General features: G+C 70.9%; 3 protein-coding genes across 3 annotated transcripts in view; 1 reads left to right on the top strand and 2 right to left on the bottom strand.

The window, feature by feature from the left end:
* Positions 1-2263, bottom strand: part of CHLNCDRAFT_136163 (hypothetical protein) — a gene marked incomplete at both ends in the record, with an annotated part of 10421 nt that extends 8158 nt beyond the window's left edge. Inside the window, 7 exons of the mRNA XM_005846106.1 lie at positions 168-296; positions 487-654; positions 874-983; positions 1209-1339; positions 1551-1645; positions 1858-1985; positions 2203-2263. Of these exons, the coding sequence (XP_005846168.1) occupies positions 168-296; positions 487-654; positions 874-983; positions 1209-1339; positions 1551-1645; positions 1858-1985; positions 2203-2263 (822 nt within the window). The remainder of the gene's footprint in view (positions 1-167; positions 297-486; positions 655-873; positions 984-1208; positions 1340-1550; positions 1646-1857; positions 1986-2202) is intronic.
* Positions 2264-2962: 699 nt separating this feature from the next.
* Positions 2963-6387, bottom strand: CHLNCDRAFT_136164 (hypothetical protein; the record flags this gene model as incomplete). The annotated part of the gene is made up of 9 exons (XM_005846107.1): positions 2963-3922; positions 4128-4268; positions 4589-4711; positions 4964-5015; positions 5240-5430; positions 5660-5764; positions 5938-5986; positions 6095-6151; positions 6290-6387. The coding sequence occupies 9 exons, from the start codon at positions 6385-6387 to the stop codon at positions 2963-2965; spliced, it is 1776 nt and encodes a 591-aa protein (XP_005846169.1).
* Positions 6388-7574: 1187 nt separating this feature from the next.
* The window catches only part of CHLNCDRAFT_58396 (hypothetical protein), a gene marked incomplete at its 5' end in the record, with an annotated part of 8692 nt that continues 1121 nt past the window's right edge, over positions 7575-15145 (top strand). Inside the window, 17 exons of the mRNA XM_005845974.1 lie at positions 7575-7611; positions 7767-8476; positions 8699-8893; positions 9141-9260; positions 9429-9512; positions 9717-9796; positions 9991-10345; positions 10607-11156; positions 11391-11662; positions 11857-12116; positions 12382-12583; positions 12787-12882; positions 13064-13303; positions 13577-13957; positions 14234-14340; positions 14590-14683; positions 14886-14918. Coding sequence (XP_005846036.1) covers positions 7575-7611; positions 7767-8476; positions 8699-8893; positions 9141-9260; positions 9429-9512; positions 9717-9796; positions 9991-10345; positions 10607-11156; positions 11391-11662; positions 11857-12116; positions 12382-12583; positions 12787-12882; positions 13064-13303; positions 13577-13957; positions 14234-14340; positions 14590-14683; positions 14886-14918 — 3816 coding nt within the window. The remainder of the gene's footprint in view (positions 7612-7766; positions 8477-8698; positions 8894-9140; positions 9261-9428; positions 9513-9716; positions 9797-9990; positions 10346-10606; positions 11157-11390; positions 11663-11856; positions 12117-12381; positions 12584-12786; positions 12883-13063; positions 13304-13576; positions 13958-14233; positions 14341-14589; positions 14684-14885; positions 14919-15145) is intronic.

Raw genomic sequence — 15145 nt, forward strand, 5'->3', positions numbered from 1 at the left:
TCGCGCCGCCCGCGCCGCTCCCGCCGGGCACCGCCCCCAGACCCCCAGCCTCCCACCGCATGCCAGAGCCGCCCCGCCTCCCGCTCTCCCTCACCACACTCCCTCTATGCACCCCCGCCACCACCACCACCACGCATCCCTCGCCTCCCACCCAATCTCCCGCTCACCGCGTCAAAGTTGACCTTGAGCAGGGCGTACACGTCGCCGCCCGGGTCCATGGCATAGGCGTCCATGGGATACTTGGAGGTCTGCAGCACCCACACAGGCACCTCCCACAGGCCCGGGTAGCGCTCCGACTGCGGCGGGAGGAGGCATGGGCGGGGCGTGGGGATCAGAAGAGGAGGAGAGGAGGCAGCAGGCGGATCCAGGCGGGCCGCCAGGCTGCCCGCCCGGCGCTAACCGCACCCTCCACTGCAGTGCACACTGCCCGGTGGATAGCCAGCCGACGCTCCATGCCCCCGCCCCCGCCTGTGCCCCCGCCCCCACCTGCTCGCACACGCCGTCCATGACCGCGTTGCAGATCTGGGGGATGCCCGAGTCCATGGTGTAGGGCAGCAGGCGGGCGGAGCCGTTGGCGGAGGTGGGCCACAGGCCGTCGTTGGTCCAGTGCTCGTTGATGGTGGAGTCGTAGAGCAGGCCCATCTCGTGCTGGACCTGCGTGGAGGAGGAGGGAGAGGGGGGCAGCGCCGCGGGACTGGTTTGAGGCCGCGCTGGGGGAGAGGAGCGGGCACGGCGGCACGCGCCGCCGCACGCCAGCCTCTCTTCCCCAGCCTCAACCTCCACAGCGGCAGCGCCTCATCGGTCCTATGCTTCGCCCTGCCAGGCAGGCTCCCCCTCGTTCACCGCCCCTCCCCACGCCCGCCACCCACCCACCTCACGCGTGTCGGGGTTGTTGACCAGGAAGGGGTCCCGCATGCCCACCATGTGCTCCAGCGGGATGCCGCACGTCTCGTTCAGCCACGACTTGACGCTCTTCATCTGGTCTGCGGGGGCGCGGCGCGTGGGGGGGCGGCCGGGGGGCGCACGCGGGCGTTGTCGTAAGCCCCGCCACATGCCATGCCCAGAGCGCGGTGCGCGTGATGTGATGCCGTGCCAAGCGCTCGCCACCCTGCCGCTCTCCCCCTTCATCCCGCCGGCGCCAGCCAGCCACAGGCAGCCAACCAGCCGGCACCCCATCACCCCCCCAGACCAGCCCTCCCCTGGCTCACCCTTCTGCTCGTTTGTGAGTGGGGCGTCCAGGCGCACGTGGTCGCGCGTGTGCAGCGCAATCTCGTGCCCCTCCCGCCACAGCTGCTTCACCAGGTTGCAGTTCGGCTCGGTGCCATACTTGATGGTGAACCTGCGGGTGGGTTGGCAGGGCAGGCAGGGGCAGGTGGGTGCAGGCTGGCGGGCTGCCGGCTGGCGGGCTGCCGGCTGGCTGCCAAGGCGAGGGCATGGTGTAGGAGTGCATGTGCGCCAGGGCAGGCAGGCAGATGAAGGAGCGCCGTAGCAGCTGGCAGTACTACCATCCTCCCCAGGCACACCATGCCACAGCCCACGGCAGCTCGCACCAGGTGAGCGGGATGGTGCATCCGTTGGGGTTCGTGCGGTCCCCCACCGTCTCCTTTATGGCGTCGGTGATCTCCGGCATGATGGCATCGTCGTGCTGCAACACACCAAAGCAGAGTGCAGCCCAGGCGCTGGGCATGCCAGGGCGCGCTTGCGGGGACCGTGCGGCGGCATTCCCAGCACTCGGCGCATGCGAAGGAAGCCACAGCCTGATGCCCCATCGCCTTGCCTAGTCCATAGTGCGCCAGCAGCAGCACACCAGGCAGCAGTGGATGGCGGCCCACGCCAGGCGCGACAGGCGGCGCTCACCGTGTAGAGGACAAACTGCGGCATCTCCTCCTGTGGCAGCGGCGACACGTAGGTTGCACACTGGCAGTTCTCGGAGGGCTTGCAGGCGGCGGGGTCGCACGTGTACGTGGGCACCAGGGGCAGGGTGCCTGCGGGGGCAGCAAGACACCTGGGCTGTCAGACATGTGCATGTGGGGCGAGCATGGATCTGCGGCGCCGGGCGGCGAGCTCCTGTGCCTGGTGGCAGCATCCCTCTGAGCTGCATCGTTTTGTAGGGAAACGCTGGCCATGGGGCACGCGCATCCGCCTGCTGCTGCTGGGTGCCGCCGAAGCGGGTGGGCGGTGGTTGGCGGCGGCGGGTCGCACCTGCGGAGGCAGCCACAACCAGCGTGCAGGCCAGCAGGCCCACTGCCGCGGCGAGATTCATGGTTCCAGGCGGTCTTCTGGGCCTATCGTCCGAGGGGACTGCAAGAGGCATGGCAGGGCGGACACGGTTGCATCTTGCACGCCATCTGGCACACCCCTCATGGCGCCTTGCAGCACGCGACACCCCTTGCAGCGAAGGTAATTTGCGCGGCAAATGCCGCTGTGCTGCATCGGGGCCGGCGGAGGGCCGGCAGACATGCCAACCCCCAATCTTGCGTACCGAACTCTCCCAAACAGCAGACAGGAGGAGGCAGCCAATGCAGAGCTCCTCTGAGACCCGATGGGTGGTTCACTTGGGAATGGAGGGGCGCGGCAGTCCTGGCAGGCGGTCTTCAGTTGCCGCGCTTGCCTGGTGGCAAAGCACGCAGTGCAGCGCGCTTTTTGCCGCGCATTTCGCGCCAAAATGGTCATTCAGCGGCGGCATTTGCATGCATGGAGGGATGCGCCGTCTGCACCGGCGCCACAGCCTGGGCTGGGCAGGGCCCCACCCGCCGCAGTCGCAGCCGCACTGGAGGAGCCGGCGGCGGGCAGAGCCAGCCGAGCCAGGCAGAGCCACAGCCCTGGTGCTTCACACTCAAAACAGTATGGAGGCCGTCGGCGGTCACACAATGAAATGGGTGGGGCAATCAAGATTAACAAGCAGGGTCACCGGCGAGGCCTAGCAGCGAATCGCCGCCACAGGCCGCCATCTGGAGAGCTCTCAGCTGGCCTGCCACTGCTGGGTGTGCAGCACGCGCTCCCGCGCCACCGCCTCCCGCCAGCGCGACATGAGGAAGCGCCCCAGGGGGCCCAGCTCGGGCACGTCGCCCGGCTGGCCGCCGACGCCCGCCGCGCCGCCGCCGTCCCCAAACAGCGCCGACGCGGAGCCCTGAAGTGCCGCCAGCGAGGGGCTGCTGGCCAGGCTCAGCTGCGTCAGCACCTCGGTCAACGCATCCCGCACCGCCCCAGGCCGAGCCGCCTCCAGCTGGCCCAGGGCCGCCGACGCCGTCTCTGCCGCGGCCGCCGCCCCGGGGCCGGCGCCCGGCCCGCCCGCTGCGGCCTGCAGGCCCGCCTGCAGCAGCTGCCTGGTGGCGCCGCCGTCGCCGCCGCCGCCGCCGCCGCCGCCGCCCACAGCGCTGGCGGGGCCAGCCAGGTACCCTCCTGCCGCTGCTGCCAACGGCTGGTCGGGCTGCGTGGGATCATTTGGGATGAACAGGCGGGAGGGCGGCGCCGCTGCTGCCAAGCCTCCCGGCGCGGCTGCCGCCACCGGCATGCCGAACTCGGCGTCGCCGGCAGGCCGTACCTGCACTGTCCCGCCGTAATCTGCTGCTGCCAGCTCAGCGTCGGTGTGCCGCCGCACCAGCGTGCCCCCAAGGTCTGCCGCCCCCGCCGCCGTGCGCTGCATGCCGCCGGCCCCCGGCGCCGTGACGGGCCGCGCCGCCGCCAGCGTGCCGTTGCCGCCGCCGCCGCCGCCGCCGGCCGCAAAGTCCCAGCGCGGCATCGTGGCACCCACGGTGCCGAAGCCGCCGCCGCCGCTCACCCGCGCCTGCTGCCGCTCCAGCAGGGCGGGGCGGCGCTGCAGCCAGGCCGCCACGCGCTCCCGCAGCTCCGGCGGCTGCTGGGCGCCAGCCACAAACGGGTGCTCCAGAAGGTCCTCAGCAGACGGGCGCGCAGACGGGTCCTGCACACACCGGCAGGCGCATTGGCGCGGCAGCAGAGGTCAGGGCGCCGCACCGGCCACGGCACGGGGCGGCGACAGCGAGGGGGCCGCCGCAACAGAGCGCGCCGCGCCGCAGGCGCGCCTGGCGCAGGCGCTGAAAAACACACACAACCAGGGCGCCAGCGGGGCGCCAGCGGGGCGCCAGCGGGGCACAGCGGCAGCTCACCTTGCGCAGGCACTGCCACACAAAGTCCTTGAGCTCTGTGGACCACTGGCCGCCCTCCAGCTGCGGCGGGTCGTCCCGCACAATCATGAACAGCAGGCGGAAGGAGGCGAGGTGCGCGCGCGGCGGCTCCCCCTCGGCCAGCTGCAGCATTTGCGCGGGTGGCGGGCAATGCAGCAGGCGGCGTGGGCACGCGGCGGGGAGCACGCACGGGGCGGGGAGCAAGGGCGAGCCTCCCGCACGACGCGGACGCTGCGCCGCCCATGGTCCGACGGAGCGCGGCATGCCGGGCCGCAAGCCCGCCGCAGCAGCTGCAACCACCGGCGTGCCGGCCTGCCACCACCGGCGCGCCTGCCTGCCACCACCGCCGTGCCTGCCTGCCACCACCGCCGTGCCTGCCTGCCACCACCGCCGTGCCTGCCTGCCACCACCTGCGCCTGCAGCCCGCGCTGCCAACAGCCCACCTCGATGGCGGTGATGCCCAGCGACCAGATGTCTGCGGCCTCGTCGTAGCCGTCTGGCGGGGCGCCGCCCGCGTCGCCGCGGAAGCCCTCGGTGTCGGGGGACTGCTCGATGACCTCGGGGGCCTGCGGGGAGGGGTGTGGGGGGGCACGGGGGATGGCGTGGGGAGTGTGGGAGGGCAGCAGGATGGCGTGGGGGGTGTGGGAGGGCAGGAGGATGGCGTGGGAGGGCACGGGGATGGCGTGCGCCTGTGTATGTGCCTGGCGGTGGGGTTGGTGGCAGGTGGTGGGTGGGCAGGGACAGCAGCGAGAGCAGGGGGCAGAAGGGTGCCCGAGGCAGCCACAGGAGGGGAGCGAGCAGCGGGGTCAGGCCCTCACCATCCACAGCGGGCTGCCCACAAAGGTGCGCCGCTTGAAGCCGACTGTGCCGCTGCAAGGGGAGGATGGTATGGTCGTGATCACAGCAAACGAGGCCAACCAACTTCAGCCCACACACCACCACGAACACGCACAGCAAAGAACAACACACAGCAGCAGCAAGAGCAGCCCACGCTCGGGAACAAGCAGGAACAAGCAGGGACAAGCAGGACAGCCACGCAGCGCACGCCCACTACCGGAAAACCGCGCCGGCCCCCGCCGACGGGCCAGCCGCACCCGAGCTGCGCCGACACCCCAAAGTCCGACACCTTGACCGCGCCCTCGGGCGACAGCAGGATGTTGGCGGCCTTGACGTCGCGGTGGATGCGGTGCTGGGAGTGGAGGTAGGCCAGCGCGCGGAGCACCTCGCGCACCACAAACGCGATGCAGGCCTCGCCCAGCGGCTCCCCGCCCGTCTCCTCGCTCACCTGCGCGGCCATTGCGGGGGCAGGGGGTGGTGGGGGTGGGGGCGCACAGGGGCGGGCTGCGAGCCCCATGGCAGCCGTGCATGCCTCGATGCGCTGCCGCGCACGCAGTGCACGAGAGAGCATAGCTACGAGCGTCGCCGGCCGGCAGCCGTGCATGCAGGCACGTCCCGGCGCCTGCTCTGCATCTCCCCACGCCCCTGGCCGCGGCCCCGGGCCCCTGCCCCCGCACCAGGTCTGCCGCCGAGGCCGCCAGCAGCTCCATCACAATCATGAGCTGGCTGGTGCCGGGCACCACCGCGGAGCCATAGTAAGCTGTGATGTTGGGGCTCTGGCACTGCAGGGAGGCACAGGCGGGCAGGGGCAGGCAGGCAGGCAGGCAGGCAGGCAGGCAGCGGTGAGCTGCAGGGACGAAAATGAGGAGGGCAAGGGCGGCTTCGCAGCCAACGCTTCAGCCACTGGAACGTCACCGCACGGCCAGCGCCCAGCTCCCGGCGGCAGCGACAGCACCTGCTTCAGCATGGAGATCTCCCGCTGGATCTCAGCGATGTCCTCCTCGCTGCAGGCCAGGGGACCCGGCAGGCAGGCGGTTGGGCATGGATGGGTGGACGGGGGCAGAAAGGGCAGGGCCGACAGGGGCCATGCACGCCTGCGTCCAGGAGCTCACATGTCTTCCAGGTCGATCAGCTTGATGGCCACCTCCATCTGTGCCACGGTGTCGTACCTGCAGGCCCTCCCAAGAAAGCAGGGACCAACTCTTGAGCCTGGCAGCCACCGTCCAGCCCAGCGGCGGCGAAGCGACGGCGGCGGCAGCCCCTGCTGCTGGGCCTGTATGATTGATTGATTGCCGCCTGTCCCTCACCCCCGGTGCACTGTGCCGAAGGAGCCCTTGCCAATCAGCTCGCCGAGCTCGTAGCGAGAGGCTGGGGACGCGGCAGGGCCGCCGTCGCTGCCCGCCATCGCGTCTGCTGGCACCACTCCCCGTGTAGTGCACAGCCGGAGGATGAGTGCGGGACACAAGAGAGTGATCAGCGCGGGCAGGAGACCCCTGGTGGAGCAGTCCCTGATCGACCTCGATCGTGTAGGTGCTGTGGTGTGGAGTGGGCAGCAAAATTCCCAGCAAAGGAAAGGCCGGCCTGCCAGCTCACCGACTTGGCGCCCCTGCTCTCTCCTTGATTGGCCCCCTCTCTCGCACATTGCACGGTCCTGGCATCTGCCACGTTCGGCTGAGTAGCCTTGCCTACACCGCCTGTGGCCACGCTGCTGGTGGTCTGGGCTCCTTCGCGGGTGCGGCTTCCACCCACGCCTACCTCTTCACCTGGTCGCGTCAGCGTTGCAGCCTGACAGCCGGCTCGGCCGGTATGCTGTCGCGGGAGGCAGTCGCGTCGTTGCCGCACGGTCTGTAGGCCAACGGAGCTCTTTGCGGGCGGAAAGAATGCCGGGCTTTACCATCCCGCAGCCCGCTAGCATAGAAGATGCCCAGCGCATCGGCCTGGGCGCCCGGGTGTCTGTGTGAGTGGCGGCGCCGTCTCCGCCCGCCTCGCCTCGCCCAGTCTTGCTGCCGGCCGGCCAGGGCGTCAGTGCCTGCTCTCACGGGCAACCGTGAGGAGAAAACACTCAGCAGCCAGTCGCGCGCCCTGCTGCGCCGCCCTGCCACCTTGTTGCCGTCGCCTGCCGACGCGGCGGCACCAAGCCGTGTTGCATTCCGCACCTGCTCTCCGCAGCTTCTGGCCCGGCGAGTACAATGCCTGGTTTGAGGCGGAAGTGCGGAGCGTGGACGAGGGCGAGCAGATGAGCCTAGATGCAAGCAAGCCTGCTGAAGAACAGGGCGTGATCGACCCCACCAAGTTCTACTGCCTGCTCCAGTGCGTTGCTCCCACCCGCCGCCGCCTCCTGTTCTGGACGCAGGCCGGTGGCACAGTGGGCCGCCCTCTCACGCGCGGGCCCTGGCCGCTGCTGTCTGGCTCGTATGCCCTTTGCATGCCGCCCCGCGCCCAGTCTGCGGTCATTCTGTGCTGCCCCGGCCTGCCTCACCAGATTGGTTGCCATGTTTTTTGTGTGTCGACACCTGTGGTGCATTCCCGCGCACGACCCTCCTGCTCTGCAGCTATGGCGAGCAGAATGGCTACAACTCTGAGGAGGACGATATGATTTGGGATGAGGTGTTCAACAGCAAAAGCTCAGGTGTGTGCAGGCGGTTGTTGGGCGGCGGCCAGTGGGACGCGGCCAAATCAGCCGTCGATGCCGCTGGCCAGCGTGCGTGCCGCGCCGTCGGCGGCCGTCCGGAGGTGCCGTAGGCCGACCGTGCTGGCACTGTGTGGGCCGCTTTCTTCTTGCAGTCGTCCTGGACCTTGGCCCTGGTGGGCGGGCCGCCTTCCCCGACTTCCAGCCGCCAGCTAGGCGCCCCAAGCGGCGGCCCACTGTCATCTCACCGCTGAAGCTGCAAGCAGCCGCCTCTGCTGCCGCCTCCGGCGCTGCGGCAGGGCCCGCGGCAGCAGCGCCGGAGCCTGCTGAGCCGCCTGCCAAGAAGCCCCGGGGCAGCAGCAAGGGGGCTGGCAAGGCTGCTGGGAAGGGCGGCTCACGCAAGCGGGCCTCCGCCGCCAGCGACGAGCAGGAGCCGCCGCGTCGGCGCGGCTGGCCGCCAAAGAATGCAGCGGCGCCGCCCCAGCGCGACCAGCAGGGTGCTGCGCCGCCGCCCTCTCAGCAGCAGCAGCAGTCATGGCGGCTGTCGCCCAGCCAGGCGCAGCCCAGCAGTCAGCAGCTGCGCCGGCGGCATGCCACCCAGCAGAAGCAGGAAGGCTCCAATCGCGCGGGCCCCAGCCAGCCGGCTGTCCTCCCCGGCGGCGGTGACAGCGATGACGACGCATTCAGGGAACCGGGCCCCAGCCAGCGTGGGCCCAGCCAGCGTGGGCCCAGCCAGCGTGGGCCCAGCCAGCAGGGCAGGGGGCGGCCGGCACAGCGCAAGGAGAACGACTGCAGCGATGTGCCAGACCCAGAGGGCGCGCCGGCAGCGGGGGTTGTCAAGCGTGTGGAGCTGCAGCATTTCATGGTGGGTGGCGCACCACCGGTGTTGGCTGGCTGGCCCCTGGGCCAATCCTGCCGATGCTGGCTGCCCTGCCGCTGCCCCTGCTGCCGCGCTTGCATCCTGCCTGCCAGCTGCTCGAGCTCCAGCTCCGCGCATGCGCGTGTGTGCTGCCCGCCGGCTGCCGCGCCCCGCCCACGTCACCCCCGCCTCCTTCCGCCTCCTGCCTGCCTCCTCCGCCGCCTGCAGTGCCACACCCACCTGGCCATAGACCTGTGCCCCAACGTCAACCTGCTGACGGGCGCCAACGGCAGCGGCAAGAGCGCGGTGCTGCAGGCGCTGCAGTGCTGCCTGGGGGCGCGCGCCTCCGACACGGGGCGGTACCGTGCCATGAAGAAGTTTGTGCAGCGCGGCCAGGCGCAGGCGGTCATCAAGGTCACCCTGGTGAGGCCAGACGGCGGGCGACGTGCCGCCGCGGGCACCACTGGCGGTGGCTGGCTGCTGCCCTGGGGGCCGTTCGCGGATGCCATGGGGCGGCTGCCACGTGATGCCGGCAGGCCGAGCAAGCCCGCGGCCAGCCGGCACGTTTGATCGGCGCTCTCCTTCAGGCCTGTTCTGGGGTTTCAAGCCTGGCCTTTGTCGGCTCGCGCATTGCCTGCTGAGGCATCCATCTGCCCTCCCCTCTGCGCAGTGGAACACCGGCCCCGAGGCCTACCGCCGCTCGCTGCTGGGGCCCGAGGTCACTGTGGTGCGCAAGATCAACGACACCACAGGCGGCGGCTACGAGATCCTGGACTGCAAGGGCCGCTTGGTGGGTGGGCTGCGCAGCACCCCGCCGCGTGTCCATCCATCTCCCGGCCGGGCTGGGTGGCAGGGGCAGCAGGCGGCCTGGTGGCGGACGCCACTCCCCAGGCGGCTGCGCCAGCGCGGCCGGCGCTGTGCGGCAATCTGCCTTTGGCCCTGCCCCGCCGGCCTGCAGGCGCTCAAGGGGGTCCGGCAGGCCAAGGAGCTGATTGAGGATCTGAGCATCGATGCCTCCAACCCAGCCATCGTCCTCACGCAGGTGCGGCGCGGGGCTGGCAGCTGGCAGGCTGGGAGGCTGGGAGGAGTGGGGGTGGTGTGCGTGGTGTGCGACGGAGCGGTGGGCGGCTGGCAGTCACCTTCTGGCCACCTTCTGCCGCCATGACAGCTCTCTCTCTGCCCGCACGGCCAGTGTGTCGCGCACCAAGAATGCTCTCAGGTCCGCCCGTCCTCTCTGCCTTTGCAGGACATGGCGCGCAGCTTTGCTGGGGAGAAGACTGAGGGGGACAAGTTCAGGGGCTTCATGCAGGCCACCCACTTTGAGACGTGAGCCAGCAGCACGCTGCGTCAGCAGCTGCAGGGGCCGCCGCTCGGAGGCGGCCTGCCTGCGTGGCAGCCCCTGCACTTTTGGGATCCTGCGCCCTGGCACCGCGCCTTTGCGGCTTCCCCACATGTTGTGGTGCTCGCAGCGTGGGCCTCGACGTGCTGCCCCTGCTGCCTGTCCCCCTGCCGCCGTGCAGGACCCGGGAGCACCTGCAGAGCGCGTGCGAGCGCGTGGGCTGCATGCAGGAGAAGCTGGAAGCCATCGCCGCCAGCATCGAGGCCCTGCAGCAGACGGTGGCGGACAAGGAGTCGCTGCTGGAGCAGCTGCGAGGTACGCTGCAGTACGGTACAGCACCGTACGGTGCAGTAGGGTATGCCTATGGCGTATTTTGCGGATGGTTGCTCTCTGTGGGGCGTGGCGTTGACGGCCGGCTCCGCGGCCTGCTCCCGGGCGCTGCTGGTGCAGAGGTCAAGGCGTGGCAGGACCATTACGACAAGCTGGTCAAGTGCCTGCAGTGGGCGCCAGTGGAAAGTCTCGAAAAGGGCATCGCGGTGCGTGCTGTTGCCTGCTGGCTGGCTGGCTGGCTGGCCTGTCCGCCGCCTGCTGGCCTGCTTTGCCACCCCCAGCCATGTGTTGTGTCTCTAGCGTATCGCTGCAGCATGCTTGCCCAGGCAGCTCGGCTGCGTGCACATCCTGACGCTGCCCCATTCGCTGCCGCGCGGCTGGCAGCCGAGCCGCCGCCGAGCAGCGGGCCGCCCGCGGCCCACCGGCGCCGCCACACGCATGCCTGCGGCTTGCCCCCCCTGCTGCAGATGCTGCGCGAGGCGCTGCACGACACCTTCCCCGCCAAGCAGCAGGCGCACGCCGCCCAGGCAGCCAGCTACCAGCAGCAGCTGGCGACGATCGAGGCGTCCCTGGATGAGCAGCAGCGGCTGCTGCAGGAGGCCAGCGCCGCGGCGGAGGGGCACGACCGCCAGGTGCACCGCCTGCGGGAGGAGGCCAAGGGGAAGCGGGAGGAGGTGCGGGGCTGGCAGCGCCAGCTGGGCGAGCACCAGGCGCGGGTGCAGGAGCTGGAGGAGGAGCGGGCGGCGCTGGAGGAAGCTAACCAAGAGGTGGCCGAGGACTTCATGCGCAGTACGCAGGAGGCGGTGGCGGGCCACCGGCAGCGGGTGGCGGCATGCCGCGACCGGTGCGAGCGTGCGGGGGTGGCGGCCAGCGGGGCCAGGCAGTACCGCGCGGAGCGGGAGGCCGCGCTGGCGGCGGCGCGGGAGGGCGTGCTGGCGGCGGAGCGGTCGCTGGTGGATGGCCAGAACCGGCTGCGCCGCGTGGAGGGCGACCTGCAGCGCCTGCAGGCCTCGCAGGGTGAGCGGTGGCGAGGCCTGCGCTGCGCTGCAGGCCCGGGATTGTGTGTGGGGTGTGCGTGGCGGTGGTGGGGTGGCGGTGGTGGCGTGGTGGTGGTGGTGATTGTGGCTGGGGCCTTGCTCATGATGTAGGTAGGGCAGTGCAGCTTGCCCTGCAGATGTGAGGCATGGAGAGAGCGCACCAGCCACCCAACACTACCACACTTGCGCCGTCGCCTGCTGCCTCCTCCCGCAGAGACGCCGCTGGCCAAGTTTGGCGGGCAGGGGACGGTGGAGCTTGCCGCCGCGGTGGAGGCGGCGGTGCGCGCGGGGCGCTTCCGCCACCGCCCCATCCTGCTCGGCTCCCAGCTCAGCCTGGCCGACGAGCGGTGGGGGGTGGCGGTGGAGGCCGCCATGGGGCGCACCCTGAGCTGGTGGATCGTGGACAACCACGCAGACGCCGCGCTGCTCAAGGCGAGCGCCGCTGCATGCATGCACGCGCTCGCGCTGGCAGGCCCCTGCATGCTGGTGCTGGGAGGCCACACGCCAGGCAGCGGCCTGGCGGCACGCGGCCGGTTGTAGCGGAGGCTGGCACTCTGGTTGCGAGAGGGTGCCATCTCCTGCGCCCTTCGCCCTGCCCCTCATCCCCAGGCCTCGACGCTGCCCAACCCAGCCCAACCCGCCCAAACCCTCCACCCCTCGCCGCCTGGCTACCCCCGCAGGACCTGCGCGGCGGCCTGCGGCTCGCCCCGCAGGGCTTCTCCGTCATCGTGGCCTCGTACGCACACCCGCGCCACACCATCCCGCCCCACATGGTGCCGCCCGAGGGCGTGCCCACATGCCTGCGCTTGCTGCGCATCCAGGAGGGCCCCGCCGCCCACGTGGTGCACAACGTGCTGGTGGACCACGCCTCGGTGGAGCGCACGCTGCTGACGCACACGCACCGCGAGGCCAAGGAGCGCGCCCGTGACCGGGACTTCTGGTGGGCGAGCGGGCGGGGGGCCCCACGCTGTGCCGCGCCGTGCTGTGCCGCGCTGTGCCGCGCCGCGCTGCGCTGCACCTCCAGCAGGGAGCAAGCAGCCTGGGGATCAGACGCATCTCTGCCCGGCTTCGGCCTGCTGGCTCGCTCGGGCTGCCTCGGACTGACTCTGCTCTGTGGCCCGGCTCTGTGGCCCAGGACTGCACGCTGCGCCGCCTCACTTCCTGGCCCTTGGTCCTGCTGCTTCTTTCTTCTGCCTCGCCCGCAGGCAGCAGTACCGCATCGCCAACGCCTTTGCCAAGGATGGGTCCAAGGCGTACCGCCGCGGCGCCTCTGAGTTCTCGCTGCCGCCAGACAGCTCCCGCCCGCTGCGCCCGCGCCTCGTGCGCGACCTCAGCCAGCAGCTGGCGGAGTGCCGGGGCGAGCTGGAGGAGGCGCAGGCAAGCCTCTGCAGCAGGCATCGGGGCTGGGTGGGCGTGGTGGGATGCAAAGTGGGGCCGCTGGGGGTGGCGTGCGGTGCACAGGAGGTGCCTGGCTTGCTCCGGTGCCTCGCCTGCCGCTCGTTTGGGCCAGAAGTGTCGAGAGCAAGCTGGCCTGCTGCGGCCTGTGTGCATTCTGCTGCGCCCCGGCCTCACCCCGCTGCGCCTGCCCGCCTGTCCCCCCGGCGCTGCAGACCGCCGTGGCGGCGCTGCAGGCGACCGTGTTTGAGCAGCGGCAGCAGGCGGCGGAGGCGCAGCAGGACCTGCAGCGCGCGGAGCAGGCGTTCCAGGTGCGAGGCAGGGCGGCAGCCGGCTCTGGTGCTAGGCAGGTGGCGCCTGCCAGCAAAGCCTTTGTGGGGCAAGTGGCAACGACTCGCTGGGAATCAAACGGTTCTTGTTTTCTGATCCACACACCTGCCTAATGCCCGCCCGCCTGCCTGCCTGCCTGCCCGCCTGCCTTCCTGCCTGCAGGCCTCGCTGCGCGAGAAGCAGACGCTCGACACCCAGTACCAGGAGGCCCTCAGCCATCAGCCGCTGGACGTGGATGTGGGAGCCGGCGACGGCGAGGCGGCGCAGCGCCTGGCCCAGCTGGGCAACCAGATTGCCGAGGCGGAGGTGCAGGCGGATGTGGCGGAGGATGCCCTCAAGGCGGCGCAGGCGGAGCTGGAGCGTCTGGCGCGGAAGCTGCTCGAGGCGCGGGCGGTACCGCAGGTGAGGGCAGCCAGCCCATGCGCGGGCGGGGGCTGCGCTGCGCCGGGGGAAACCCTGCTCTTGCACACGCAGACCGCTGCAAGGTGGCTTGCTGGTGCAGGGGCAGCGGCCCCGGCTGCTCCCTTGGGCCCTGTTGCTGTCCTTGGGCGCGCTGCTTCTGCACGGCCCGCGTCCGCGCAGCCCGCATCGGCTTGCCGTGCCGGCTGTGGCCGCCCAGCTCACCTCACCTGCCGTGCCGTGCCCCAAGGAATTCTGTTGTACTCCCCTGTGCAGCAAGTGGCTGAGCAGCTGGCCACGTGCCGCGACGCCATCACCACGCTAGCCGCAGAGAAGGAGGGAGTGGCGCAGGCGCTGGCGGAGGCGCGCGAGGCTTCGGCCGGCGTGCTTCAGAAGATGGCGGTGGTGGCCGCCAAGCTGGCGGAGGCGGAGGGCCACTTTGAGCAGAGCCTGCGGGACGCGGAGGGCGTGTGCAGCCGGGAGGAGGCGGCGGCGATGCGGGCGCAGCTGGTGGCGGAGTGGCACAAGGAAGGGCAGAGCGAGGAGGCGATCCGGGGCCTGCTGGAGCAGCCAGCCATGGAGCGGCGGGTGGCGCAGGTGGAGCACAAGATTGTGAAGCGCGAGGCGGATGCGCAGAGCTCGTACGACCAGCTGGAGGTGGGTGCGGGGTGTGCTGGGTGGCAGCAGCAGTACGCATGTGCGGTGTGGGCATGGTTGGGAGTGTGTGGGGGTGCCCGGGAGGCTGTGTGTGTGTGAAGGCGTTGAGGTGCCTGTGATATGGGTGGGGAGATGTGGCCAGCCTCCTGCAGCGCTCCCGAACCGCACGCCTCGCCGTCCGTGCCGTGCCATTCTGCGCCGCGCCTGCCCCCACCTGCCTGCCCCCACCTGCCTGCCACCACCTGCCTACCACCACACACACCCTGCCCCGCGCAGGTGGAACTGGCAGACCTGCGCAACAAGCTGGCCAAGCGGCGGCTGCGGCACGCAGAGGGGGAGGAGGCGCTCCGGGAGTGCGAGAGCGGGTGCCACATACGCCGCAGGTGCGGCGCGCGGCCTGGGCAGCTTGGCGGGCCACGCACTGTGGGCCTGGGCTGGGCTGGGCAGCCGCACCTGGGCAGCAGCCGGCTTCCCCGCCACGCCGCGCCGCGAACCCAAGCCTGCCCTGCCCTTTCCTGATGCGGCCCTCTACTGCTTGCCCTGCCCTGGCCGGAGACCCCCTGGGGCTGCCTGTGGGCACATGCACACACACCTCACTACCCTCCACACGCCTGGCTGCCCTGGCACCGCAGGAAATTCAAGGAGATTCGGTACAACGTGTCCACCAACTTGTCCAAGTCGTTCCAGCGGTACCTGGGGTACCGCCAGCACTGCGGGTCCATCGACGTGAGCTGGGCGGCGCGGCAGACCGCACCAGCCAGCCTGTCTGCCTGCCTCTGCCGCCATCTGCGCCGCACCCGCCGCCCTCCACACCACACAAGACACCGCACTTCACACAGAACACACGCACTCCACACTCCACTTCCCCTCACACACACACACACACACACACACACACACACACACACACACTCCTCCCTCCCCCCAGGTGGACTACAAGCGCGAGCGGCTGGTGTTCAAGGTGGGCATCGGCGGCGGCGCCCCCACCGCCGACATGAAGGCGCTGTCGGGGGGCGAGCGCTCCCTCACCTCGCTGGCCTTCATCCTGGCCCTGGGTGGGTGACGGGGATGAGGAGGGCTGGGGGAGGGGCGGCGGGGAGGCCTGGGCTGGCCGGCCGGCTGGCTTGCTGCCTGGCTGCCTGGCTGGCAGCACTGCTTGCAGCGGCCAGCGGAGCCATGCTGAGGTGC

This window comes from Chlorella variabilis (genome assembly GCF_000147415.1).
Source record: "Chlorella variabilis unplaced genomic scaffold CHLNCscaffold_15, whole genome shotgun sequence".
NCBI lineage: Eukaryota > Viridiplantae > Chlorophyta > Trebouxiophyceae > Chlorellales > Chlorellaceae > Chlorella > Chlorella variabilis.